The sequence below is a fragment of the Nannospalax galili genome, unplaced genomic scaffold, assembly GCF_000622305.1.
Source record: "Nannospalax galili isolate Female #2095 unplaced genomic scaffold, S.galili_v1.0 scaffold461, whole genome shotgun sequence".
Classification (NCBI taxonomy): Eukaryota; Metazoa; Chordata; class Mammalia; order Rodentia; family Spalacidae; genus Nannospalax; species Nannospalax galili.
Window position 1 is genome coordinate 10,664,527 of NW_008349975.1, and position 27,571 is coordinate 10,692,097.

At 38.0% G+C, this 27,571-nt stretch overlaps 1 protein-coding gene across 3 annotated transcripts in view; it reads left to right on the plus strand.

Annotated features, from left to right (window-relative positions):
• The window catches only part of Tenm3 (teneurin transmembrane protein 3), a 654,883-nt gene that overhangs the window by 167,249 nt on the left and 460,063 nt on the right, over positions 1-27,571 (plus strand). For all 3 annotated transcript variants that reach the window (XM_029570439.1, XM_029570440.1, XM_029570441.1), the window contains exon 2: positions 4,685-4,991. In XM_029570439.1, the coding sequence (XP_029426299.1) occupies positions 4,760-4,991 (232 nt within the window). In that variant the 5' untranslated portion in view covers positions 4,685-4,759. The remainder of the gene's footprint in view (positions 1-4,684; positions 4,992-27,571) is intronic.

A 27,571-nucleotide genomic window follows, 5' to 3' on the forward strand; every position in this document is an offset into this window, starting at 1 on the left:
ATAGTAAAATAAATCTTCAAATGTTGCATCTGCAGTAGAAATTATGAGCATCCTGTATGAGTGCCCATAGACCAGGAACTGGCTGCCTTTTAATGTATTCACTCGCCTAGTGACTACTTCAAAGTCCAGATGCTCCTTGACTTCTTATATGTTACATCCCTATAAACCCATTGTGAACACAGGGTATTATAAGTTGTAATGAATCAAGTACACCAAGCCTACTGAGTCTCCTAATTCAGCCACACAGTGCACAGTGGAGTGTTGGTAGTTTACCTTAGTGACTGTAGGGGACTCTGAGCTGTGGTCCATTGTCACTGCCCAGAACCACAAAAGGGTATTATACACATGTCAGTAGCCCAGCAAAACATCAAAACTCTAGAGTATGGTGTCGACTGAATATATGTTGCTTAACATCAGATGTAAGGTCAGAAAATCAAATTGATCCTTTCTGTCAGGGTAACTGTATTGAAAAACAACAAATAACCAAGTAATGCAGATTGTTTTAAGAGCAGCTGTGATTTCCAAAGTACTATGATTTGTAACTGAGTTGTCTTTCCAGGAGGTAATGAAAATTAACCAAATGAGTATGGTATTATTGTTCACCTGTCAATGCTATAAGAAGGTTTGGTCAACTTTCTTTCCAATAGTTTTATTTCTCAAAGGCTGTACCTGCTGGTGTAGCTCCTGCCCTCTTTATTAAGGGTTTTTTTATGCAGCAAGCACACAGTGCCTTTCACCTTTTTTGTGCAACCAGCAGTCACTAGCAAAGGGTGTCAACAGTATAGCTCTTCTCAACAGCTGAATTTCTTAATCTTCTCTTTCTCAGCCTTGAGTAGAGGAGATAACGCAGAGAACTGCCTTTTGAAATCATATTGAACTCATTGACTTTTGTTAGAAATGTATCAGCAGTTGCAAACATCACAGAGTAGATTAAGTCTTCAAGGAGTTTGAGCTATGTACAAAAATGGAATGATAGATACAAAGGACTTATTGTCGTTTGGCGTGTCTAAGATCAAATTGCCTCTGCCTTTGATACTATATTTGATTTATCTTCATTAATCTTGACAATTTACAATTGCTTCTCAACAAAACTTAGTTATTTGGTGCTATAGATAACCTATAAAAAGTTAAAGAGTAATAGCTGGACATGGGGGTCCACTATTGGAGGGTCGGCATTCAGGAGGTTGAAGCAGAGGATTACAAATTCAAGGTTAACCTGGCCTTCATAGCATAGCAGAATCATGTTAAAAAATAATTTTAAAAATTCAAGAATATCCTCCCCCCCAAAAGGAAAAACAAACAACAAAACACTAAAATTGGAACTGAGATATAGCTCAGTGGTAAAATCCTTGCCAGCATACCCAAGGCCCTGGGTAATCCCCAAGACTATAAACAAAAAACTGAAATCACCTTTTAAATTGCTAATCTAGTAACATTAATTAACGTTGACTTATAAACCTTGGTAATAGTACCATTTGTTTCTTTTTGTGATAGTAGTATACTTCATATTACCATAGTCAATAACTTCATGATTAACCTTACTTGTAAGAACATAAAATTGTATCATAAAATTGTAAAGCGAATTCTTTTTACATTCAAAAGTAAATTACCCAGCATGCCAAAGCACTATACTTTGGGGTATAGTTTTCTGAGCCACATCCTTAGCAATATTTATTTTAAAAGTAACGCCAACTTAGGAGAAGTGAAAGTTCTGTAATGACATTGAATCCCAAATCTCCATTACTGAAAATGCTTGAATTATGTTTTCTGGTCAATTAAAAGGCTTTTGATGACCATTTAGTTTTGAGAGTCTATATAGCCTTTCTTCCTAATAGACAAAAACTATTTTAGAAAGGAAATTTGTGTTGAACTTAGACATATTTATTCAATGTGTCAAAGGATGAAATTATGACAATGTAATTTAAAGATCATTAAGGCCAATTATAATGTCTTTATCTTAAGATTCTAGAATCAGGCCACTGATCACTGTAAAACAAAATCAGTATTTCAATAGGCTTGGCAGGTTGGTTTTTCTAAACAGAGACTCATTAAAAGGAGAAAGAGAAAGAAAGCAAAACATGGAGTCCTCCTTTGGAAGTTACTTTCCTTATAAGGTCAAAACAGACAGACAGACATTGATTGCTTAACAAGGTTGCTTTTTTGTAAGAATTAAAACAAAGAGTCCATCATCATTTGATTAAAACTGACTGCTCGAAGGAACTTGGCTGTATCTCTTTCTCAGATGGTCAAGAACTAGTTTCATGTTTGTACCCATGAATCCTAGCATAAGTAACTCCATTTTTATTTTTGTCTGGTATAAGGCACCTAGTATAGGAGTTTAGTCCAAATAATCACCTCCTGTAATTTCTATTTAGCAATTCCACTGGAAAGAATGTTCCTACTTCACTAACTAAATGTAAGCTTCATTAGAGCAATAGCATTATGAATTCACCCCTGAGCCTCAGCATGTAGAAAAGATCTTACTCCATGGCAGGTAGTAAATATTCACCTAAAAAATTTGTTTTGTCAAAATAAAAAGAATAAATTGGTTTATTTTTTAAGAAACAAGTCTCTGTCACATTACCTTAGTTTATTTTTAAGAAACAGTTCTCTGTCACCTTAATTTTTTTTATCTTAAGCTGAAAGGAAAGCTACAGTAAGGAACTCAGTTTTGTATCAAGAACCATTAAAAGTATTTCTAAGAAAATAATGGAGCAGTGAATCTGAACGAGTCAGTGATAAATATGAGATTTAAAATATAGACTCATAGGCCAGCCTGGTCTACATAGTGAGCTCCAGGCCAGCTTGGGCTACAGGGAGACCCTGTCTCAAAAAAGACAGAAAAAACAAAAAGATTCATGGGGTTGGAGAGATGGCTCATCAGTTAAGAATCCTGGCTGCTCTTACAGAGGACCCAGGTTCAGTTACCAGCACCCACATGGTAGTTAACAACCATTCTTAACTTCAGTTCTAAGGGATCTGACGCCCTCTTCCAGCCTCTGCGGGCATTGCATGACATAGGTGCACTTTTGCTGCGTGCAGTCAAGCACTTGTGTACACACACTCACACAACACACACACACACACACAAATAGATAAAAAGATTCTTTTTGGTCAATCTGAAATATTATTTTGAATGTCCTGACTGAATTCAAGAGCAAAGAAATGTGGTACCCATTTGAGGAAACCCTTGATCGGCAGTTCGGGTAAGGGGCATATAATTTGGTTGAAGAAATAGCATGGAGGAGAAAGGCAAACTTTGCAAGCAAACATTCTGGAATTCTATGACCATTGCCTCCCAGAGCCTTGCCCCACTTTTTGTGGCTAGATGGAAAGCAGAAGCTTGATAGTGAGATGCCTAGGAGCTGTCATTTAGGCAGGAAGAATGAAGACTTGTTGACAACGTCCATGTAAGCTGAGCTGGCATTGGAGAATCAGAGGCAGCTACAAGACTCCAAATTGGAAGCACATTAAAGATGATGTGCTACGTGTCTAATGACAGTGGAAGGTGAAGAGAAAGAGACTCTTCTGCACAGGAAATGTACATGGAAGAAAATATCTAAATGGAAGTTCAAGTCCTAAGGATACTGAACTAAGGGAAGATCTGGGGCTAGCTGGGAAGCACTTGTTTCAAATTGGTTATGGAATCACTGGAATAAAGAGTACATTTAGATGAGTAGGATGCAGGTGGGGGATGCACTGAGGGCTGAAGACAAAGCTCAGAGGAACCTTCTGATTCTAAGGAAGGAGGAAATGAGTGAAGACAGAAGAGGACCCTTGACAAGCGCATAATCCCTGGGCAGCTCTCCCTCTTCCCTGTCTTGTGCAGTTGACCCTGCTCTCCATGCCCTTCCCACTGTCAGTTCAACAGCTCAGGAAAAAGAGAGTTGCTAAGCAAAGAAACACAATTTGCTTTGTTCCTTCTAATTTATTTTTGCTATTGGCAGTTACAAGAAACTACCCCCATCAAATTAGCCACTTGAATTGCCTTAAATATCAGGGTAGTACTGATTAAATTCATTTGCTAGAGAAGAAAATAAATGCATTTTAAGGAGAAGGGTATGAGAGGGGGACCAGCTTTTTCCACAGTTCAAGACATTTAGGTCCTTAAAGCATGAAAATTGCCCTCTGAAGCAAAAGTCTTTGTAAAAACGAATAAATTGTTCAATGCATTTGATGAAGTTTCAGTTATAAGAATCTCCCAATTTGCTCCTACGCTTTTTTTAAAGGTGAAAAAAATAATTGCATACTTTTTTTTTGATAAGGAGAAGAAAGGAAATTTATTTGTACATGAAAAAAATGTTACAGGAAAAAAACTTTTCCATTGTGGAAAATTTAACAAACTACTGAAGCCAATTTTTAGCTGACTTCCACAGTGACATTTGAGCTTGAACTTAATTTTTATTTTGTATTAATGTGGAAAAGAAATCACGTATAGTACTTCAAACAAACACTCAGAGCTCTAACGAGCAGGTGTGTCTTACCTGTTGGTGTTGCAGACTATTTTATATTATCTTACAAATATCAGTTTGACATTGAAAGCAAGATCCTAGGTAGGCCAAGCTATTGTGTTTTTTGTTGTTGTTGTTTTTGTTTTTCCCTCCTCGGTTTGAGAAGGGTAGGGAGTAGTCAGTTTTTCAGATTAACATTATGCTGACATCATGCCAACCTTTTATCTTTACAGAAAGGCCAATGAGAATTGAACTCTGAGCATAAGTTGTAACAATCAGGACTGATGTGCACACGGAAGGAATGAAGTATGGATGTGAAAGAACGTAGGCCTTACTGCTCCCTGACCAAGAGCAGACGAGAGAAGGAACGACGGTATACAAACTCATCTGCAGACAACGAGGAGTGTAGGGTCCCTACGCAGAAATCTTATAGTTCCAGTGAAACCTTGAAGGCTTTTGATCATGATTCTTCGCGGCTGCTTTATGGAAACAGAGTAAAGGATTTGGTTCACAGAGAAGCAGACGAGTATACTAGACAAGGTAGGTAAATGTTCTAGTAAAACAAGGCTTGTGCAATTGTTGCTAACATGTAGGTGTCACGTTTTTCAAACCCTAGAGGGTGACCTGATTATTTTCTATGTCCTGTCTACTGGTCCTGATTCTGAGATAGTAGATGGTCACACAGTATTATTCCAGGTGACAGGTAGAAGCTATGACACATGGGCTACCAGCATGGGGATATACACGTGTGGAGAATAATTCCACAGCTCCTATGGGTGTGTGAGGCTCATAGATTTGCACATGGCTAAAGTACGGGTTCATACGCCTGAAACTTCAGCCTCTTTTAGTCAAATGAAGATGATCAGGAGAAAACAAACATTGTTCTTACAGTTAGAACTGTTCAAGGAGAGTAGAAGAGAGGAAGCTCGGAGGAGCAGGATTAGGATCCTAGATAGTCTCACGTTCATTCAGCCTAATCAATTGCACACCATAACACATCCTGCATTTTTGTGGTACAATCTTATGGCTTGGTCATTGGCATATATTTCTTGAGTAGTTTTTACACTTCTTTTTCTGTCTATATATCTTACAAGTAGAGCAATAACTTCTGTAACTTTAATTCACAAACCTAAAAAGTCTAATTTTGACATTTAAGACAGTAACTTGTTTTAAATAAGGCAAACACATTTATATTTTCTTTCATACAGTCTTGGGATGTGGGCAAGATTGCTCCTAATAAAAATAACACCTCCTACACATGTATTCATTGTATATTGCAGATTACATAGAACTTAGTCTCCCTTAGCTAATTTAATCAGAAAACTAGGAAAAATAAATTAAACCTCAGTAATGAAGGATATATGTATTTTTTTCCAGTCACCTCACAAACAATGGAAGAGTTTGTTATTAACAGGAACAAATCTAAAACATTTAAAGAAGTGGTCTTGCAGTAAGTCATTCAAAGGTCTAAAACTTTGCCATGATCATTTTCTCCATTGTTGGAAAAGCCATCCTAACTAGATTAAAATAGTATCCCTCCATGGGGCTGGAGATATGGCTCAGCGGTTAAGAGCACTAGCTACTCTAACAGAGGACCCAGATTTGATTCCCAGCACCCATGTTGTGACTAACAACTCTTCATAACTCCAGTTCCAGGGGAATACAATGCCCTCTTCTGATGTACACAGGGATTATACATGAGTGCACTTACATACATGCAGGCAGTATACTCATGTATATAAACTAAAAATAATAAAACATTTCTTTAAAAAATAGTCTCAAAAAGAGAAAAAAATAGTATCCATTCACCCGGACTGATTTAAATTGAGAAGTTCATTTGATTTTCTAAAAAAAGTTTTTCTCCCAAAGCATGCTTTACTAAATACTGACATTAAATTTTATGAAAAGGGACAAACGTTTCAGATTTTTCATTCATTTTTAAGGAGAGATGTAAAACATATTTAGATTTAGAACACATTAGATTTAAACACTCAGGGAGTAGTCCTTCATTGTGTGAAATACTATAATGTTGAACTTACTTTTTGTAACAAAAATAACTGGCTACTACCATGTTGGAAGGAAAAATAAACCCACCCTATGTTATGGAATACTATTAGGAGTAAAAAGTTGCACATGTGGCATGAAGCGTTGGGGAGTTTCATCTCCACCCCAAGCAAGCATTTAGTTTTGGCAGAGCAGAGGATGCTTAAACAGGTTAAAAATAGCACTCTGAAATTTTCACCTCCTAGGCAGCATTAATCCAGTGCAGGCTGTTGTTGACGACATTGGCGATACCATCTGTGGATACCCTGGAACCGAAGTTCTTAGGGTACCGAAGAGTACTATTACTCAGCTCCTTGCAAGCCAGGGACTAGTGAAGGAAAGAGGGCCCAGGGAAGAGAACGTGAGCCAGGCAGCATATGGAGGCCTCTTGTCTGGCTCTGAGTGAAGTAGAGGGGTGGCTTAACAGCAGAAGAGAAAGAAAGCAAAAGTACAGTGTTTGGTGGTGCTAGGATTCACTCGGCAGGCTCCTGACCTAGAATTTATTAAAAACATCAATGGAACATATGGCTAATTCTTGATAACCATGAATCAATGCCTTACTATGCACCAATGCACTCAGCATGTTGTTCATGGTCACCTGATGAAGGCCCTACAGTATATAACCACAGACTGAACCAGTAAAGCTTATTGTTGCCATGGCTAGCTCACTCATAACTTAAAGGTGCACTGAGGCCAGTTTAACCTCTAACCTCTAGTACTTAGCCTCCAAAGCCCTCCGAAGGTACTAAAGAAGAACATAGTCAATTTATTATAATTATCCTTGCTTTATCATGATCAATTTTCTTCAATTCCTCCATTAAAATGGTGATGGATAGTGAGAAGTGAGCAAATTCAAGACACACAAAGGAAGCAAAGTTGATTTTGTGATGGGGTGGATGATGAAGAGGAGGAGATAAACCTTGTGAATTCCTTCCTTCCTTCTTTCCTTCCTCCCTCCCTCTTTCTCTCTCTCTCTTTCTTTTTTTCTTTCTTTCTCTTTCTCTCTCTTTTTCTTTCTTTCTTTCTTTCCTTTCTTTGTGTGTGTTGTGTACCTTTGGAGGCAGACATCTGGCCAAAAGCCTGGCTTTTTAAGTGGGTACTGGGAATCTGATATTAGTTAGGTCATGAAGCTAATGCAGCAAGCACTTTACCAACTGAGCCATCTTCCCAAACCCCTACTTTCTCCTTTTCTTTCCCGTTGTTACAGCCGAATTGGTCGCTATAGGGCAGATGAATAAGGCAAGTCTGCTATCAGATTCTGTTTTTCTTGAGCAAGCATAATGGAAAATCCTCCTAGGCTTTCATTTTCTTTGAACCTGACAAATGTCAATTTTTCCTGACTATTATGCTGTGGGATTAATTATTTAATTGACAAAATGTGCTTCCTGCCACAGCACCTGACATCATACACATAATAAAAATGAAAGATTGAAAATATTAATAGTAGCCAGAGATCCTTGAAACAGTTCCAAAGAACCAGGCTAATTTAGCGTGTCCACAGACTTTTAAAACAGCTCATTCATTAGTTTCTTCATCCCTTTATTTCCTGGATAACATAGGAAAATGTCATTTCACCTGGTGAAAGGGATAAGTAGAGACCCCATCAATGCAATTATATGGAGATTTCAAATGGAGAAATGCCATGTTTTTATTTTTATCAGCCAGTTTTTCTAGTGTATCATCACACGATATTAATCACTTTTTATGGCTACACTGACTGACAGGTGACTCCTGTTAATTACATGTTATATTTAGATCCCGAAAAGCTGGGGTGATTTCAGTTCCCCAGTCATGGGCATTGGGTTGGATTTCACATCTCACCTCTCTCTCTCTCTCTCTCTCTCTCTCTCTCTCCCTCTCTCTCTCCCCCCTCCCCCTCTCTTTCTCTCCTCCCTCCTCTCTCCCTTCCTCCCTCTTTAAATCTCCTCTTGTACTTTCAGGGTGGTGGAAAGAGTTGCTCTTTCCACAGCTGTGCAACTCTCTGTAGGTATGAGGGGTTAGGGTGACAACAGCATGTTCCACAATCTTGGATACTATTTTCTTTGGTTCTGCTTTGAAGAGAATTTATCTCCTCAGGCATGAGACACATTTCTTATGAAACAGCTGCATAAGATCAGCCCACACTTCTGGAGGAGGGATAAAATAAAATATCTATTTTTTTTGTTGTTGTTCCATGTGGGATCTGTCTGTACTATGCATGCGTACCTCTAGTATTTCTGACCAAACAAGAATACTTACCTACTCCAACAAGGAATATTGGCCCTAAGGCCTGTATTTACCTAATCTGTAAAACAGGTGAATTTGAATTCTGGGAATAAGAATTCTTTTGTTGCACTGTACCATTGTTCTGTGAAGAATCGCCTTTGACACAGCCCTGACCCTAAGTGTTTGGTGCAAATGTTGTCAAGAAGGTTGCAAATCTTAGAATTTTACAAACAAATAGATTACTATGTATTCTTAATTTCTAAAATGACAGTGATGGGACTGGTTAGATGGCTCCATGGTTAAGAGCATTGGCTGCTCTTGCAGAAGACCCAGGTTCGAATCCCAGAAACCACATGGAGGCTAACAACCATCTGTAACCTCAGTTCCAGGGGATCTAACATCCTCTTCTGACCTCTGTGAGCACTGCACAACACAGGTACACTTACACACATGCAGACATAACATTAGTACATGTAAAATAAAGATAAATTTTTAAAAGGTCAAAATGACAATGGAGATGAAAGTTATCAGTTTTCTAAATTGATAAGACAGCATCATGTCTATGCTTATATATCACTGAAATCAAAACGGGAACTAGGAACAGCATTTCTGAAGAAGGGAAGGAAGGAGGAAGTCAGAATGAAGATAGGCTCTCACAGGCTGCTAAGCATGACTCACTTCTGGTCTTCCCTAGCTGTATGGTTCCACCTCCAGAAACACCTCTCTTTGGGACTTGCCTCCCCTTTATTTATTTTCCTCATAATGTAGTGCCCTGCATCTCCTGCTCCCACAAACATTCTTCTTGTCACTGATGACCCAGGTTCAGTTCATGTGTAGTTGGGGGGGATTCTTCTGGGGAGAGGTAAGAAAAAGGGGGAAGGCACATCCTGAGATCATTGTGCTAACGGTCAAACTTCAATGTTAGGCAAGCACCACCTGGCTACCCCCAAGGCCTACTCCATCTTTTACATAGTATTCCAGCTACAGACCCATCCCTTGTCAAGGAAAAAATAAAGGAACAATAGAAGACCACACTAGGCTCTCCTACCAATGTACACTCAGGATTCTGGAATAATAGAGGTGTGAATGATTCCTCTTCCACCCTTCTCCCAGCCTTGCCTCCTCTGAGCTGAGTACTGATCCGAGGTAGATAGAAGATCACTGAGGTAAGGCAGGAACTCCTCTATTTGTGCCACATCAGAGTCCAGAATGGGGTAAAGATGTGAAAGAATGCTGTAGTTTCAGGGTTTCAGACAGGCTGGTATGCCTCTGTCATGGACCTACTTAAATGAACATCACCTTAGAGGAACAGCTGGGGTTTTGTCCCCTCAGGAACTGGGCAAACCTTTTCTCCACTTTTGATATTAGGAGAATGCCAGTTATGGAGACCTGCTTCTCAGAGTGGAAAATCTTGTGCTCAGGGTCTAATAAGACTTCCTGCTGTTCTTCATCGCACCTCAGGAAAACAGCATGCTTAATGGCACCCTGCATACAGGGAGTGGAACAGGAGGCCAGCAAACAGATCAAGAAGCCTACAGAGAAAAAAAGCAGAGGTGACAAGAGGACGATTTGAACCAAAGTTTAAAAAAAAAAAAATCTGTGACAGCAACAAACCACCACAAACAAAAGCCATGACAATCAAGTATGTGAAGGAAAAGCCATAATTTTCAAAATAAAAAATAAAACAGGCTGGAAATATGGCTCAGTGGCAGCAACCAAACCTAGCACGTATAGGGCCCTGAACTTAATCCTTAGCACCAAAATTAAAATAACAAATGAGCTACTTTGTTGAAGAAAAGAAGGTGGTCATGGTTGAAATTTAACTTAATAATTTTGAATGCCAAGTAGAATAAATGCCCAAACCAGAAAAAATTAAGATCAACACCACACACACACACACACACACACACACACACACTTGTAAACACATATGAGTAAATACTCTTTAAGGATAAAGATATTTTATAAGCTCCTGGGAAGAAAAAATAAGTTTCTTTTCCTTTTACTTACAAAAACTTCAGACTATATGAGTTTCTCATGGGCAGGAGAGTGAAATAATACCTACCGAGCTAGAAAAACATAACCCAGGGAACCCGAGTGCAGAGCAGATGTAGAGAAGGGAAGATACCCTTTCTCACCCATCACTAAGTTTGTAACTGAGGCCATTATTTTAAAAGTCTATCCAAGTATAAAAGAGCATCAAAATGTATTATTTATGTGCCATGAGAGCTTATATAAGGAAGTGAGAATGTGTATTTCTATGCTCAGATATGATGAAGAGATGGATAACGATGAAGAAGCATGGACAGATGGAATGTAATCTAATATAGGAATGATAAAACATCTCTTTCCATTTCCTGGAGTTTCAATACTTGGATCCTATAAAACAAACTGACAACACACAGATCACTAGAAGAAAAGACATTTACATTGTATGTTCAATCATGAAGTCATATCAAGTATGAACCTCAGAGAAGAGCCAGATAGTTGAAGTTTACATAGCATTCAAACTTCAGAAAGAAGTGACATGCACTCTTGGGTCTTCTGGGGAGTTGTGACTTGGTGACTGGGAGGGATTATGTTTGTATGGGAGGATGAAGGGAAGAAACACGCAGTAAACAAAGGTGGTCTTCATAGGCAAACAAAGTCTCTCTGGCAACAATCCTCTTAATGATGGTGCTTGTAACAAGTCTCTCTGGTTCTCTGGCTAGACTCTCAAATCTTAATATTGTCTATTTAGTGAGCTATGAGGGAGGGATGCAGGACTGTTTCATTTCTTCTGGAAAAGCTTCCATAAGTCAGGTAAAGGAAACTCAGAGAGAGTCCCATTCTGTGCTTGCTGAGGAAATGGAGGTGATGCATCAAAGCTTGTATGTTCAGATTCTTCTCCTTACTCCTGTTTCTTTGGGGGGAAAAGGATATTCCTTTCCTCTGGAATAGGCAGGGCACTTCTCCAGTGGAATCTCATGACCTGCTTTAGAAGAACCAGTGGAGAAAGGTCAGAGAACAAGCTCCCTAGGTTTTATGACTGCTTCAAGGGAGAGTTCTCAGAAAGGTTAGAGTGACCTTGTAACCAGAGTCTTAGGGCAACAGATGGTTTCTGAGAGTCTCAAAAGATTTGACTTGGCTACCCTTCCCAATACACCAACTAAAGAACAAGTAATGATGAAAACCAGAAAGAAAAAAAGGGCATCTAATTCATGCACACATTGGGCAGAGGAACAGAATAAAAGGATCTATTGACTCCCAAGTTCATTTTTGGTGAACAAACATGAGCTTTCGTTTTAAATAGAGAAAGAATTGGGATAAGGAATCAAGAGATATAAACAGGGTAAGAATTGGGGTAGGGAATCAAGAGATATAAACAGAGTAAGAATTGGGGTAGGGAATCAAGAGATATAAATAGAGTAAGAATTGGGGTAGGGAATCGAGAAGTGTACATAACTAAGCAGCACGGTCTGGCTGTGGTCTGCTCCATCATTGTCTCAATTCTAGATGTACAAAGTGATCCAAAGAATTCCTTCTTATTGCTTGAGTAGACAAGCTGGTTCTCAGGAGATGATTACTTCTGCTCTGTGGTACAGCCCTCATCTGGGCTCTCTTCTGTGAGGCTCTGCTGTTCCTGCATTCCAGGGTAGTCGTAGGTGTAGGACAATGATCACTACTGGGATCTTGCTCAGGTGTTCTCTCAACTACCTGGTTCTTGAAAGAATTCACTTAAGTCAGAGTGAAGTATAGAAGAGTCTCTTACAGAGTAGTATGAGGCACTCTTAGGAGAGAGAGTAGGTGTAGCCAGGGGAACCATTAAGGAAGAAAGAATTCTCATGGGGTAAGAGTGGACAATGGCCACTTTTGTGGCCATTTCTTATGGAGGAAAGCACTCTCATCAGATGAGAGTCTGGAGAATAGCCAAGGGGACATTGTGTTGATCTACATGTTTAGGCAGGCTTTATGCCATTTCTTAGAGTTTCTTGAATAGACAGCTTTCCAGGTGATTAACAGGCCCATTTGGATTAACTCTTAAGGGAGTGGGCAATAGTGTATCTTTGGTTTTCATGAGAGAGCCTCACCCTACATAGAAATCTTAGTCTTTTAGGCAGTTCAGAAAGTCTAGGGGCAGAGATACAATTCATATCTCGTTCTTTTGACCAATAATCAAAGCCTTGCAGTTTCAGTTCCTAGTTTTACAAGGGGGAGGTTTATCATCAAAGAACTTCAAGCCTGCTAACATCTGACTAGATACCTGACAATTTAGGAGCTGTTAGACTAGGACATTGTAAGAAGCCGACAGTAAGAAGCCTCAATTACTCTATCTCCTCTTTATGCCTTCAACCTTGAAGGAGAATGAGTTAGGGTAGCCATCACCGTATCTAGGTAAAGATTCCTTGAATAATTAAAATGATCATCTGCAGAAGTAAGCAGGTGACCCAAACTAAAGGGGACAGCTACGAAATGAAGACAAAGATGCCAAGCTTTCAGCCTGCTTTGAGTTAATGTATTGGCCCAAGTAAGGAGTCACCAGTTTCTCAGCAGCACCGTTTCTAACCGCCTATCATAACGTTTTGGCTTCCACTATTTTCTCAAATGCCAAAGTACCATATTCAGGATAGCATATCCTGGAACCCACTAAGATCATTCATTATAGCCATCTCAGCTCACGACTATAACCCCTGCACTCAGGAGGCTGAAACAAGAGGAGCACCCTGGTCTTGAGGCTAACTCGGGCTGTATATCAATCATCTCTAAGAGGAAATGATGCATATTTAGGGTGTTTAGAGATTCAGCAGAGGCTGAAACAAGAGGAGCACCCTGGTCTTGAGGCTAACTTGGGCTGTACATCAATCATCTCTAAGAGGAAATGATGCATATTTAGGGTGTTTAGAGATTCAGAGACTGTATTAACATTGTGCACCATAGTATTCAAGGAGGGACAGCAACAGAGTCAGAACCACAGCCTATTAGGAAGGGAGATGGTAGTAAACTCGCAAACGATGATTGTAGAGTGACTGGCTGATTGTGGAGTGTGTCAGGAACATCATGAGGGGGCTGTTCACAGAAGGACAAGGCTGGAACTAAAAGTATTCATATATCTCAGCAAAATTTAGTGGCTGTGGGGAAGTGGTAGAGAAAGTAAAAGTATTCCAAAATCCCAGCTCATCTGAAGGAAAGGAGGGAGAAACCCATAAGAAAAGGGGCTTTCTCAGAGGGAATAATTGCTATCTTACATTCATATAATAATGAAAAACATGTATTTGAATATGAATGTCAAGAAAGTGAAGGTGATCATTAGGGGAATGAAAAAGCACAATAGACCTAGCTAATTAGCAGGGGGGGGAAAGGGAATGAATAGCAATCTGGCCAAATTAGCAAACACAGCTCCCAGGAAAAGGAGGAAACAAGGAAAATCATGAATAACCATAAAGCAAGATGGAAGGAATCACGCCTATAACACATATTGCATGAAATGTAAAGGTATGGAATTTTGACATAAGCCTTTCACCTGCTTCATAAAAGTTACTGATATTTCAAAAGATCACGCTTAAAATGGTTTTTAAAGAAAGGTTATGAATAAAGAGATGCCAGGTAAATGCAAGCAAAAAAAAAGGTAGTATCTTTATTAATATCGATAGAGTTTATTATTAAAAACTTTTCATGAAAGGGGGTGTAGCTCAGCAGGAGAATGCTTAGGTAGCTTATGTGAGACCTCAAGAATCAAACCAAACACTGCACAGCTAAAAAGCCTGGTGGTACCCACCTAAAATCCTCACACTCAGGAAGCTGAGCCAGGAGGGTCATGAGTTTGAGGACAGTCTGGGCTACATAGTGCATGGTGAGACTTTGTCTCAAAAAGAAAAAAAAAAAAAAGAGAAAGAAAAAAAGAAAAGAAAAGCAACCAATTATACAGAAATAATCAAAATATTATGCCAGATAGAAATGATACAGCTATTCACAGTATAATGGAAAAAATTCAGAAATTAATTGTGTATCTGATCACAAAATGAAACAATAGTCAGAAGAAATTTCATGGCCAAAACATTTGATCATAAAATATAGTAAAACTGAGGGACTTGAGAGATGGCTCACAGGTTAAGGGCACTGGCTGCTCTTGCAGAAGCTGCTCTTGCAGAGGACCCAGGTTCCATTCCCAGTACCCACATGGTGGCTAATAACAATCCATAACTCCAGTTCCAGGGGTTTAGTGCTCTCTTCTGACCTCCACAGGCATGGGAAGATGCAGGTGCACTTACCTAAGTGCAGGCAATACACTCATACACATAAAAAAAAAAAAATAGTAAATAGAATATTTTAAAAACTATAGTAAAATTGAAAATATGTAGCAAAAAAAGATAAACAAAAACACTTTTCCTCTGTGGATTATTACATCCATTGATTGTGACAAGAAGCAAAAGAATAAAGGTAAATTTTTACTTCTGAAATTTCCAGATGCTATAATAAACCACAATCATAAGATGAATATATTGACAAAGATATATTTAAAGAGTAAAGCCAACAGTGAAAGAATTCCTCATACATTTTAATAAGTGAGGAAATATCAGGAAATTCACCAAAGGTAATAAACACCAGATAATCAAGTAAAACTGAAATTAAATAGGAACAGAGAGGCTGATTCTTTGAAAAAAAAAAAAGCTAGGGTTAGACAGACTGGTATAGGCCTGTGAAACTCCTTCCCTACCCCCTCTACCACCACTGCCCACACCCCTTCTTGGAAGCTGAGAGGAAGGTCACAAGATCAAGACCTGCCTGGCAACTTAGGGAGAGTTTGTCTCCAAATTTTTTTTAAAAAACTGAAGGAATTTGGCTGAGGATGTATCTCAATAGACCACTCCCCTGCCTAGCAGGTGTGAGGTTCTTTGTTCAATCTCTAGGACTACAAAAACAAAAAACAACAAAAAAAAAAACAAAAAATAAACTCTTAAAGAAGAAGGCCCCATGATCTCAGTTAAAGAATCAGAGATTCTTACAAAAATAAGGAGAGATGATGAACTGATTATAACAATTAAATGGGACTTCTCAAACAATAAATATGAAAAACCTAGAGGAATTTACTTTTTATCAGAAATTATGATTATCTAAGTGATAATTATCTGAATTTCAGAATATGGAGAAAAACATTTTAAAAAAAACCAATTAACTCAGAATAGAGTAAATCCAGTATTCAAAAGTTATTCTGTGCCATCCCCCCAATGTTACATAACTTTGATAACAAAATTAAAGCAGTAAAAATGGAGAAGCTGTACAGACCAAAAGTGCTTCTCTGTGTGTGTTTAAAACCTTTTTCTTTTTCTGGTCTTTTTGAGACAGGGGTTTTTCTGTAGTCCCAGCTGGCTTGTGGACCAGTCTGGCCTCAAACTCACAGAGATCTCAGCCTGCCTCTCCTTCCCAGTGTGTGGGTGCTGGTGGGATTAAAGGTGTAGAAACCACTCTCTCATGTAAGAATTCATTGGTACATAAAAAGTATACACTATATTACATTAATAACCAAGTATTTGCTAATCCTGTAGATAATTCAAAGATTTTTCACTGTTAGAAAATATATTAACATAATTAGGTTAATAAATCAAAATAGAAAGACATGATCTTATCAACAGATGATGAAAAAGTTTTAGATAAAATCTAGAAACTGTTCTTTTAAAATAAAACTTAAGTAAAAACAAAAGAAAATTAAATACATATGCATAAGTGCATCATATGTAAGATGATCTTTGAAACAATGAAATAGCATTCTAAATGGTGATATATTAAAATCAGTAGCATGCAAAAAATTCACCTAATCTAATAATGACTAATCAAAATTATTTGATATTTTGATATCTACCATAAGAAAGAAAAAGAGTTGATAAATATTTTAGGAAAAGTTAAAATTGCTGGGCATGGTGGTGCACGCCTTTAATCCCAGCACTTGGAAGGCAGAAGCAGGCAGATCTGTATGAGTTTGAGACCAGCCTGGTCTACATAGTGAGTTCGAGGTCAGCTTGGGGCTACAGGGAGACCCTGTCTCAAAAAGACCAAAAAACAAAATTAATTAAAATTTTTGTTCAATATGTGATTGTACTCATTCAAATCCATATGTTGCTAGAGATATGAAGATAGAATTCGAAATGAATTTGGCATGTGAATGAATATATGATTAGCATGCAGACAGCATAGGTACTGTAGTCTAAGAGTTAAACTATAGATTTGGGGTCCTCATAACCTGTATTTATCTCAGCTTGATTATTCATTAGCAGAGAGGCAATTTAATCTTGACCAGATAGCTTGCTTGGACTCATTACTTAATTTTTTTGTGCTTCAATTTTCTTTCTTTTGCGCTTTATTTGTTGTATCTTTGTTTCAGCTTTTGTTTTTTGTTTTGTTTTTTTTAAAAAGGACAAGTTTCACTTTGTTGCCCAGGCAACTCTCAAACTCACTATGTAGCCTAGGTTGGCCTTGAACTCACAATCTTGCCTCAGTTTCTACAGTACTTAGATTATAGACATTTTCTTATAGGCAGTTTATGAGTGTGCACACAATGATGTGAGCTGTCTGAAACAATGCCTGCTGCATGTTGTATACTATTACTAAGCAATCATAATAATTATCAGACAATCATTGACTAAATTTGGAACAAAAATATGCTACCATAATGTCAGCAAACACTGTAAAACTCTTCGAGAATAAATTTTATAAGCATGATGGGAAGCCCAATATGAAGGGATTTATAAAATATTGCTGTAAATTAAAACAAATTCTGAAGGAATAGAAAGATACAGTGTTTTTAGATGAGGAAACTACTATCAGAAAAAAAATGCCAGTTCTCATGAAATGAATACACAGAAGTCAAAGCTATTGAATAATATAATGAGTTAGGTTATTTTTAATTAGAGCACACGATTTTAAAATTCACATGGAAAAATAAATATCTGAAAATAGACCCCCAAAACATATGCAAAAGGTAAATAATGAGGCTAAAGTGACCTTAGCGTATACTTTCTACCATAGTATGAAGTACTATATGTTATTTTTTGGTACAAAAGCTAACAGCTAAATTAGTGTAATAAAATAAAATTTTAGAAGCAGATCTTAGTATATAGAGAAATTTAACATAAAACAAAATAATTTAATTCAGCAGGATTTGATAAATGGTGCTGGCACAACTGGTTATCCATCTGGAAGAATATAAAATTGGACCCATATCTCTCAGCATATTCAAAAATAAATTAAGATGAATTAAAGACAAATGTAACAAAAAATTAAGCAGTAAGAATTCTAGAAGTTAATTTGGGAGTCTGGGTAGCACAGGGATGGCTTGAGCCTTGAGTGTCAGAAAGCTCCAAACACTTAATGGCTTTATTCTCTCACAAATAATTCTAAAAACAGACAGTCCAGTGATCCAAGCTACCACCTAGAAGCCAGAATGCTACCATCCTCTCTACTCTGTCTTTAGCCTATAGTTCTTACACTGTGGATCTGTCTCTTTTCCTACTGAAAATGGAATGAAAGCAAAGATACGAGACCTCTTCTGCACATTGGACTGTGCTTTTTACTCCCCTGAGACTTCTTCCTGAAACTCCTTTTTCAGATCTGCTACATGGCCGCTCTTAGCTTCCCCTGAAGAGGAATCGTGTACTAGTTTTGGTCTCCAGTCCCTACAACAGAAGGTGGTCAGGAGAAAGTGGTTGTGAATCCCACAGCCTGTTCTGGCGACTACCTTTGAACTCCAAATGTAGAGGAGGCTGTTTGAATGGAAACAGAAACCCCAGTAGGAAAGATGAGCTTAAATGATGCTTTTTATTTAAAATCTTTCATATGTCAATTAAAATACCCCCAAAACCAAGTCATTATGTTAAAAGAAATATATTTCTAACTTACGTGTATAGAGAAAGCTTATATCAATAATATTCTTGAGTAACTTTTACAAACTGAAGACAGAGAGATAACAATTCAGTGAAAAATTGACATGAATAGACCTTTCATAAAAGAGTTCAAATGGTCCAGAAGTATGAAAGAGGTAAACTGATTTTCTCCTTATTCTGGGAAAGGCAGCAGCTAATTCCACATTGTACATCCCAGCTAAGGAGCTCCTAACCTTCATTGACCTTCATCATCCTTCACTGGACTATTTTGCATCTAAGGGCATATCTGATTTACTCAGGAGGTTCCTCCCAGTGTGGCAAGCAGAAAACTCATAGAAGAATCCTCTGGAAAGAATATCCCTCATGCTGGAATTAGGAGCCTATGCTTTCAGTCTCGGGACTAGAGTGCTGGTGATGAAGTTCTTCATCTTATTGAGGTCATATTCTATCCTACACGTCATTTTCACAGCAAAACATAGCCAATCTTCATCAACTTCTGGATATAATCTATTCCTGAAGTGAGGACTTTCTGCGTACTTATGAAATGTAGGCTTAGGAATAAACCAAAAGAAACAATATCAAAAAAAGTCATGTAGAAGACTATTCAAAATGTTATTCAAAATACTTATAAAAGAATATGAAATATGTATAGTAAAAATTTACTCACAGAATCTACAGTAGAAAATACATGGAAGAAAAAAATACAGCAAAGTATTAACCACAGGTTGTATTTGCAGTGTAGGTCTATGAGAGAAACACCTCTAATTTTAGATCACCAAAGGCCAGAGGCAGAAAATAATCTTGACTTTGGACCCCCAACATGTGGGTTGTACAGTTTGAGACCGGGAGAGAAAAGTGAGCCTCTAGGCAGCCCGACAGAGAGCTAGACATGGCTTTCAGAGCAGGAGCCCAACAAAATGATGAGATGGTGTTCTTCTCTTCCTCTTCTTTTCTCCCTTTTTCCTTCCTTCCTTTCTTCCTTCCATCTCCTCTCTTTCTCTCTCTCTCTCTCTCTCTCTCTCTCTCTCTCTCTCTTTTTCTATGCCCCTATATATTTTTGACACAAGTTCTCTGTCTATAGCCTAGGCTGGCTTGGAATTCACTGGGTAGTCCAGGCTGGCCTCATACTCATAACAATCCTCTTCCTTCAACCTCCCAAGTACTGGGATTACAGGAAGGCACCACTGTGTCTAGCTTGCTTTAGTGCTTTTAGATTTAGCTTAAGGATGAAATATAAACCTGTCTCTGATGCAAAAGGAAATTTTAACCCTTTAGATTCATACTTTTATACAAACCCTTTTTCTCTGTTTTCTTCTCCCTGGACTTCTAATGGCAATGTTCTCAGCTCTGTCTTAATCTGCTACCCTATTTTTTCCTGTTTCTACGTAGGCTTACGCATTTGAGAGAGCTTCACCATCATTAAGTCTGTTTTATAGGTGAGGAAATCTGAGACCCAGATTTGTTAACAATGCTCACACAGACAGAATCTAGAGAATTCCAGGAATCAGTAGAGATGATTCAAACCAATTTCTGCTCTACTTCATCTTTTAAATTTCTACTGCAAAACAGCATAAAAAACTAAACATGTTCTGAAATATATTGAAGTGGGCAAAAGACCTTGTTATAAAAGTGCTAGGTGTAAAAGTGAACTTGAATCAGATTTCATCAAAATTAAACAATCCTGCTTATAGACAATATTTTTAAGCAAATAAAAAAACAAGCTATAGTCTATAAAAAAGTATTTGTGTGGCATACAACAAAGAACTCGTGTATAGAATATATAAAGAGCCTCTACAAAGAAATCACAAGAAAACTTTTAAATGAATGTCCCATTGAAAGTATGCAGACATGCAATCTGCACAAAAAAGTGCTCAGTATCATTAACTATCAGAGAGATGAAAATTATAACTATGGTGAGATACTGCAACTCATTCACTAGAATTCCAAATAAGAACCAAGTTGGTTGTGGTAGGGTCTGCAGCAACCCTTGTTCTTGGAAGGTAGAAACAGGACTATTGAAATTTCCAAAGGAGCTCAGGATACCTAGCAAGAATCTGTGTCAAAAGGTTTTTGAAAGAGGCAGACAGCAGCTTTAAGGTACTTGCCACCAAACCTGATGACTTAAGTTCGGTTCCCAGGTATCACAAGGTGAAAGGAGAGAACTGACTTCATCAAGTTATCATCTGACTTCCACACGGGTACCGTGACACACTTGTGCCCACGTATACACATATATGCATTCACTAATAAATAAATGTAATGCACTGCGACCATTTAAAAATAATTAATTAAATAAATAATTTAATAATTGCAGTGCCAAATAGTGGTGAGCTTTTGGAACAACTGGAACTCTCATACAGTACTAATGGGAGTGTGAAATGTAAAATGTCACAACCACTTTGGCAATTGGCAATTCCCTATATAAAGTTAAAAATAACAACCTCCCGCTATGATCCAGCAACCCAGCTCCTACGTATTTACTCATAGCAAATAAAAACTCACGTTCATAGCCATTTTATTTGTAATTAGTCCAAAGGATAATCACCAGATGAATGAATTTAACAAAATGTAGTTTATCCATTCAACTGAATATGACCTGAGAATCCCAAACAATGAATGGTACATGAAGCAAACGTGTAAGGATCTTAGAAACATTCTATTAATTAAGAGGATCCAGAATGCATACAGCACGGCTCCATTAACATAACATGTAAAGAACAGAAAAACCTGATCTAGAGGAAAAGAGGAGTGCTTGCCCATGTGGAATTGATGGGGCATGGAAGAACTGGGTGGGCATGGTAGAAAGGTGCCATATCTGATTTGGACTCGTGGAAGCTGCATTTCTTAAAACACATGAACTGTCTGCTTTGGATCTGTGAATTTTGCTGTATTTGAAATTTACCTAAACAGTAATTTCAAAACAAAATAAAAACTAGACATGGTCAAACATTGGTAGTTGAATGTGGCAAGTTTAGGGCTTGTAGTTTTCCTCTTTTCCAGGTTCAGTCAGGGTGAGATTCCATTTGATGCTGTGGGCAGAGTCACATGGTCTCTGCTGTGCTATAACCACAATCTTCTCTATAAAACAACCTCAGCTGCTGTCACATTGCAAGGCTTTGCTGAGTAATGTCACGTTGCCCATTATGGTAATAGCATCTGTGACATATCCAGATTTATGCTGGAAGAGTAAAGAGTTGAGTTGGTGGCATGTCCATGGGAATGTGCCTCCCAATTAGTTCATCAATTTCCAAATAGATAAAAGTCCTACTTTAAACTCTTAGAAACATATTACTTGTATGGGTGCAGTTTTACTATTACAATGTTATTAAAATGATAAATAATGTTTGTTTTAGTATATTATATGTTCCAGATAGATGAAAAGAACTGAATGCATATTTCTTAAAATGTAGGACATAAAGGTTATATATATAATTTTAGAATGTTGCTAATAGCATTGGGCAGACGTAAAAAGAATATTAAAAACTCCTCTGATTAAAATACTAATTATGGGGTGTGGGTGAGATGGTTCATCAGGTAAAGGCGCTTGCTGCCAAGTCTGAAAACCTGAGTTTGGTCCTCAGGACCCACATGGTGGAAGGAGATAACTGACACCAGCAAATTGTCCTCTGACCTCTACCAGTATGCCATCAGTGTGCTGTACACACACACACACACACACACACACACACACACACACACATTAAATAAACAAAAGTAAAAGAAAAAATTTAAATAATATTCATGTGTCCCTGTACCATTTTTACCCAGCTTTTGGGGATGAAATGGAAGAAAATACTTTTCTTTTAAAAAATTATTATTTTTTATTTTATGTGTGTGTATCTATTGCCTGCATGTATGTAAGTGCACCTGTGTCATGTAATGCCTGCCGAGGTCAGAAGAGAGTGTTGGATCCCCCTGGAACTGGGTCAGTTGTTAGCCTTCATGTGGGTGCTGGGAATCAAACCCAGTCCTATGCAAGAGCAACCAGTGCTCTTAATCGCTGAGCCATCTCTCCAAACCCGAAATTACTTTTCTTATTCTTCATATTATATTTTGTTTATTAGTACTTATATATTAAACCTTCAGACATGTTGGCAATCATGAGAGGAAGATTTGAGAACCAAGAGGAAAATGCTTTAAAATTATTAAAGACTGAAATTTGGTTTAGTCTTGGATGCCATTATAGTGAATAATGAGAACTGATCCTAGACTTCAAAAGAAATAAGACCATATGGTCTTGCCATTCAGGACTTAATGCTGCTGTGAATTTCCAGTTAGACCCCAAACTTTTCATTCCCCCAATGTTCCCCCTCATCTCTGTCATCCTACAAAAATGAAAGGAATCCCAAGCCCTTTCTCCTGTTTTCTGTTATACCAGTGCTGAGAAAATTTAAGGTTTTTCTGTGAGTGAAAATTGGGTTTTATAAAAAGAGATAAAAACCTGAAGCATTAATCAGATCCACTGGGCTAATTACTGCAACTCCAAAGTTTATTACTTTTAAATATTAACTGCTTAAAATGATTCATTTGGAGATCAAAATGATTAATCCTTCTCAGTCACTATAAATGTCAGCGGCAGGATTAAAGGATTTAGATGGTCATGTTTACTCAACCTTAAATTTCTGTACTAAAGACACAAGTTAAATAGCTCCAGTTTATCATTGTTTCATGTTAATGTTTCCCTTTTAACTCGCTCTTTTAGCTCCCCTGCCTAACTGATTGTTAACTCATTTTGGCTAAGCAGGCAAGTGCTTCTTTCAGACTTGGCGGTCAAGCTGCTTTGTAGATTACCTACCAGAAGGAGTGAGTAGATAGATATAGCTTAGAGCCCTCCTCCGGACACAGTGGGGGTAATCCTTTTCCCTGCCTTGGCCTTTATTGGTCTGATGTCTTGAGCCCCCAGCTTACTTCTAAACTTGTATCAGGTTCCTTGCCACGTTGCCAATTTTGGATCCACACTGTGAATCACTGTGATGCCGTTTCAGTCACAATTATTAAACACCTGCTGCTTTATGCCAAACCATACACATATTTATACCAATACCTCCTGCAGTCTGACTATCAGATACCAACAGATATCCTGTAGGCGTATTATCATCTCAGGTTTCTGGATTGTTCTAAAGACATAATTAGTAAGTAAAGAGAAGAAGCAAACTCATCTTCAAAATGCCTTTTGATAAAGGAAATATTCTGAAGTTGTTATTCTAGTTGTAAATGGTTGCTGAAATCAGTTTTTCATAGGGGAGTGTATAAATCCTTCATGAAGATTAAGAGACGTTCTTTATTTGCAAGTCAGTGGACTCACAACCTAAGTTTTTCATTTGGACCACCAAACCTTCCATTCAACAGTCATATGTTCCTCCTACCCTGGAAGCCTCACGCATCTTATCTTGAAGAAAATGCATAACATCCAGGGACATTCACTCTAATCCTCGGTCCCTGCTTGCAAAAATACCCGAGATTTTCCCCTTCTGCTCCACTTCTTCAACCTCACCTGGGTGCACAGCCTCGAATTTCTATGGAGGACACCACAGCTGCATTTGAAATGATGGCTGAAGGGTTTTTTTTTTTAAATTTTTTAGATTTGTCTTTTGAGTAATAAATGTGAAGCACAGAGGTCAATTTCAATATCCTCTGGAAACTTGAGGTTATCAGTAAGGGGCAGAAAAATGTGCTTCTTTTTCTCACCCACCATGAAGGTACAGGGTATTCTTACAACAAAACAGCAGGGTTGGATGGTCAATGTTGTCAACTTACTTGGGTTTACAGTCACATTGGAGATTGGTGAGGTTTACTGTAGGCTTATCTGTGGGACATTTCCAAGAAAATTAACTGAGAAGAAGACGTGTCCTGAATTTGGGGAGCACCATCCCAAGGACTACTGGTCAGATAATAAAAGGGAAAAAAGAAGGAAGTGAGTTGAATGTCAACATTCCTCTTTTCTCTGCTTCCTGGCCCTATGTGGTATAGTCTGCTCTGCTCCCACAAAGAAAACCAATCCTTCTGAAACCATGAGCCAAAATTAAAAAATAAAATAAGCTTTCCTCCTTAAGTGATTCTGTTAAGAATTTGGCCACAGTGATGAGAAAAAGTAATTAGTGTACAAAGCATAACACATTTTTCTAAGCCAAGGCTTTACAGTCATGACATAAGAACCTTCGTAAAGAATAACCAAAACTCAAGGAAGGCTGTCTGGTTTTAGCCTTTGGTTTGATGATGGCCACAGTGATGAGAAAAAGTAATTAGTGTACAAAGCATAACACATTTTTCTAAGCCAAGGCTTTACAGTCATGACATAAGAACCTTCTTAAAGAATACCCAAAACTCAGGGAAGGCTGTCTCGTTTTAGCCTTTGGCTTGATGAGGAATGGAAAGCCACATAAAATGTGACTGGGTAGAAGGGTATGATGTAATGGTAACAGAGTAGGGGGAAACAGTAAGGCCTGCCTGCTCAGATTCTTCTTGACCTTTCTATGTGGCATTTCTTCCTTTGGCATGGAGCATAGCCCCTCTTGAATGACTGTTAGAGAGAAGAGGTAAAGTAACCTTTCTACATTGTATGGCTCACCTGGGGAGAGAGAGGTTCTAGTTTCTACAATTCAAATGGGTGAAAAGAAATCCTTCTCTCTAAGGCTCTCTTTGGGGAGAAAGAGAAGAGAAGGATAGCGGTGGTGTGGGACGATCAGAGAAATTTGCTTCTGAGGTTCCCCAGTGTCTTTCAGTTCAAAGTAATCAAGATGATACTTTGGGGCCACTGTTTTCTGTATAAAGGTGAATGCTGGGCTGGAGAGATAGCTCAGCCTTTAGAGTTCCTGCTGTTCTTGCAGAGGACCCAGCTTCAGTTCCCAGCATCTGTATGGCAGCTCATAACTGTCTATACCTCCAGTTCCAGAGTAACAAATGCCCTCTTCTGGCCTCCGTGGGTATTTCATGCATGTGGTACACTTATCTGCATGCAAACAAGGCATTCATTCATATAAACATAAAAATAAATAAATAATGTTAGTTAAAACTACTTTGGGGATTTTAGTAACATAATAATAGATAAATTTAGAAAGTAGTTGAAAATATCTGCATTGCATGTATAGAGGGAATGGAAAGAGTTTAGATATTTATTGAGACTTTGTTTTTTATTTTATTACTATTATTATTATTATTATTACTAATTATGATGTGGTGGTGGGGTGGACACACAGGTACCACACTGTCTGTATGAAGGTCAGAAGACAACTTTGTGGAGATGTGGAGATGATTCTCTCCTACCTTTATGTAGTTTCTGGGATTCAAACTCAAGTCACCAATGACTGAATGGCAGGGGCCTTTATCTACTGAGCCATCTTGATGACTTCCAAGTTATATTTTAAAATGTGTTTTTATGTAGGATCTTACAGTAAAGATCTTCATTCTCACTGAAATTCCTGTTGCAAGCAGGACCCAGTGGGACAGGTCTGAACTCATGGCTACTTAGGAAACTGAGGTAGGAAAGTCACAAATTCAAGGCCTTCCTTGCTATAGAGTGAGTTCAAAGTTCATCTGGGTAACTTACTAGATCTTGTGTTAGAATAGAATAAAGGAGTGGGAGCTGGAAAGATGGTACAGTGGTTAGGATAACATACTGCTTGGAGGACTCTAGTTCAGTTATCAGCACCTATGTCAGACAGCTCACAAGTGCCTATAACTCCAGATCCAAGTGATCCAATGCCCTCTTCTGGCCTCTACAGACACTTGCACTCATGTATGCACACATGCACACACAGACACAAAAACACAGACACATGCACAAACACACACTTGTATAAACATACTTGAAAATCAAAATAAAATCTAAATAAAATTTTAAAGCAGTGGAGCTATATAGCTCAGTGATAGGGTACTTGCTGGATTTGTTTGAAGCTCTAGTTCAATTCCTGATAACACACACACACACACACACACACACACACACACACATGCACACAAACACAAATTCTATTTCATATTGAAGGACAGGTATTCTGTTCAACTGGTGGCAAATGTAATATAAGAAAGTTAGAGTTAGGACATTCTATAACATATACAGTAGAAATATAGATACACGTGTTTGTATTTCTATTGCTATGTTATCTTCTTACATTTTGTAAACACAGTGAGGTGTTCAAGTTTCAGGTGTTCCAACCAGCACCTGATAAGGAATTGTTGACACATTTGCTCTTATGACTTCTGGAAGAATGGCATTCCATGCCTGAGAACAAATAATTTCATTCAAACTCACAACAACCAATGCAAATAATGCAAGATACAGGTAGCTTATTTCATTTCTTGTATATTGGTATTGACTCATCTATTCATTTTTTATACCCAGGTTTGGGGGTAGTTGTTATAAGAAAAATGAGTATTCACTCACTTATAAAATAGCCCATACATAATGAAGGGAAAGAGAGGGGTTGAAATGCAGGAAAAACATTCCATACACAGTTTCATTTTTTTAAAAAAAGATATTTATTTAATTTATGTGTGTGAGTGTTTTGCCTGCATACATGTGTACCCATGCATGCAATGCCAATGGAAGCCAGACGAGGGTGTCAGATCCCCTGGAACTGGAGTTATGGACAGTTATTAGCTACCATTTGAGTAGTGGGAAGACAATCTAGGTCCTCCGCAAGAGCAACCAGTGCTCTTAACCCCTAAGCTATCTCATCACTCACTTAAGGAAGGATTTTTAAAAGTTTTTCCAAGAGAAGGTTGAATATTAAATTTCAAGTTTGAATCAGAGCTTCTAAATAGCACATCAACAAAATATATTTTAAAAAATAAGTTTTAATTTTTATTATGTCTTTAATTGCTGAGATAATGACCATGAAAGATAAAAAATCAAATTATTCCATTTTATAATTTTCTTCACTTTCAACCCTTTCTAAACGGACCATTATGTTACATATGCCTTTTCACCTTTATTCATGCTTAAAATATAATCACTTATATAATCTATGCTCTCTCTTCCTTCGTTTCCAGAAGTGGAGTCACATTATACACACTACT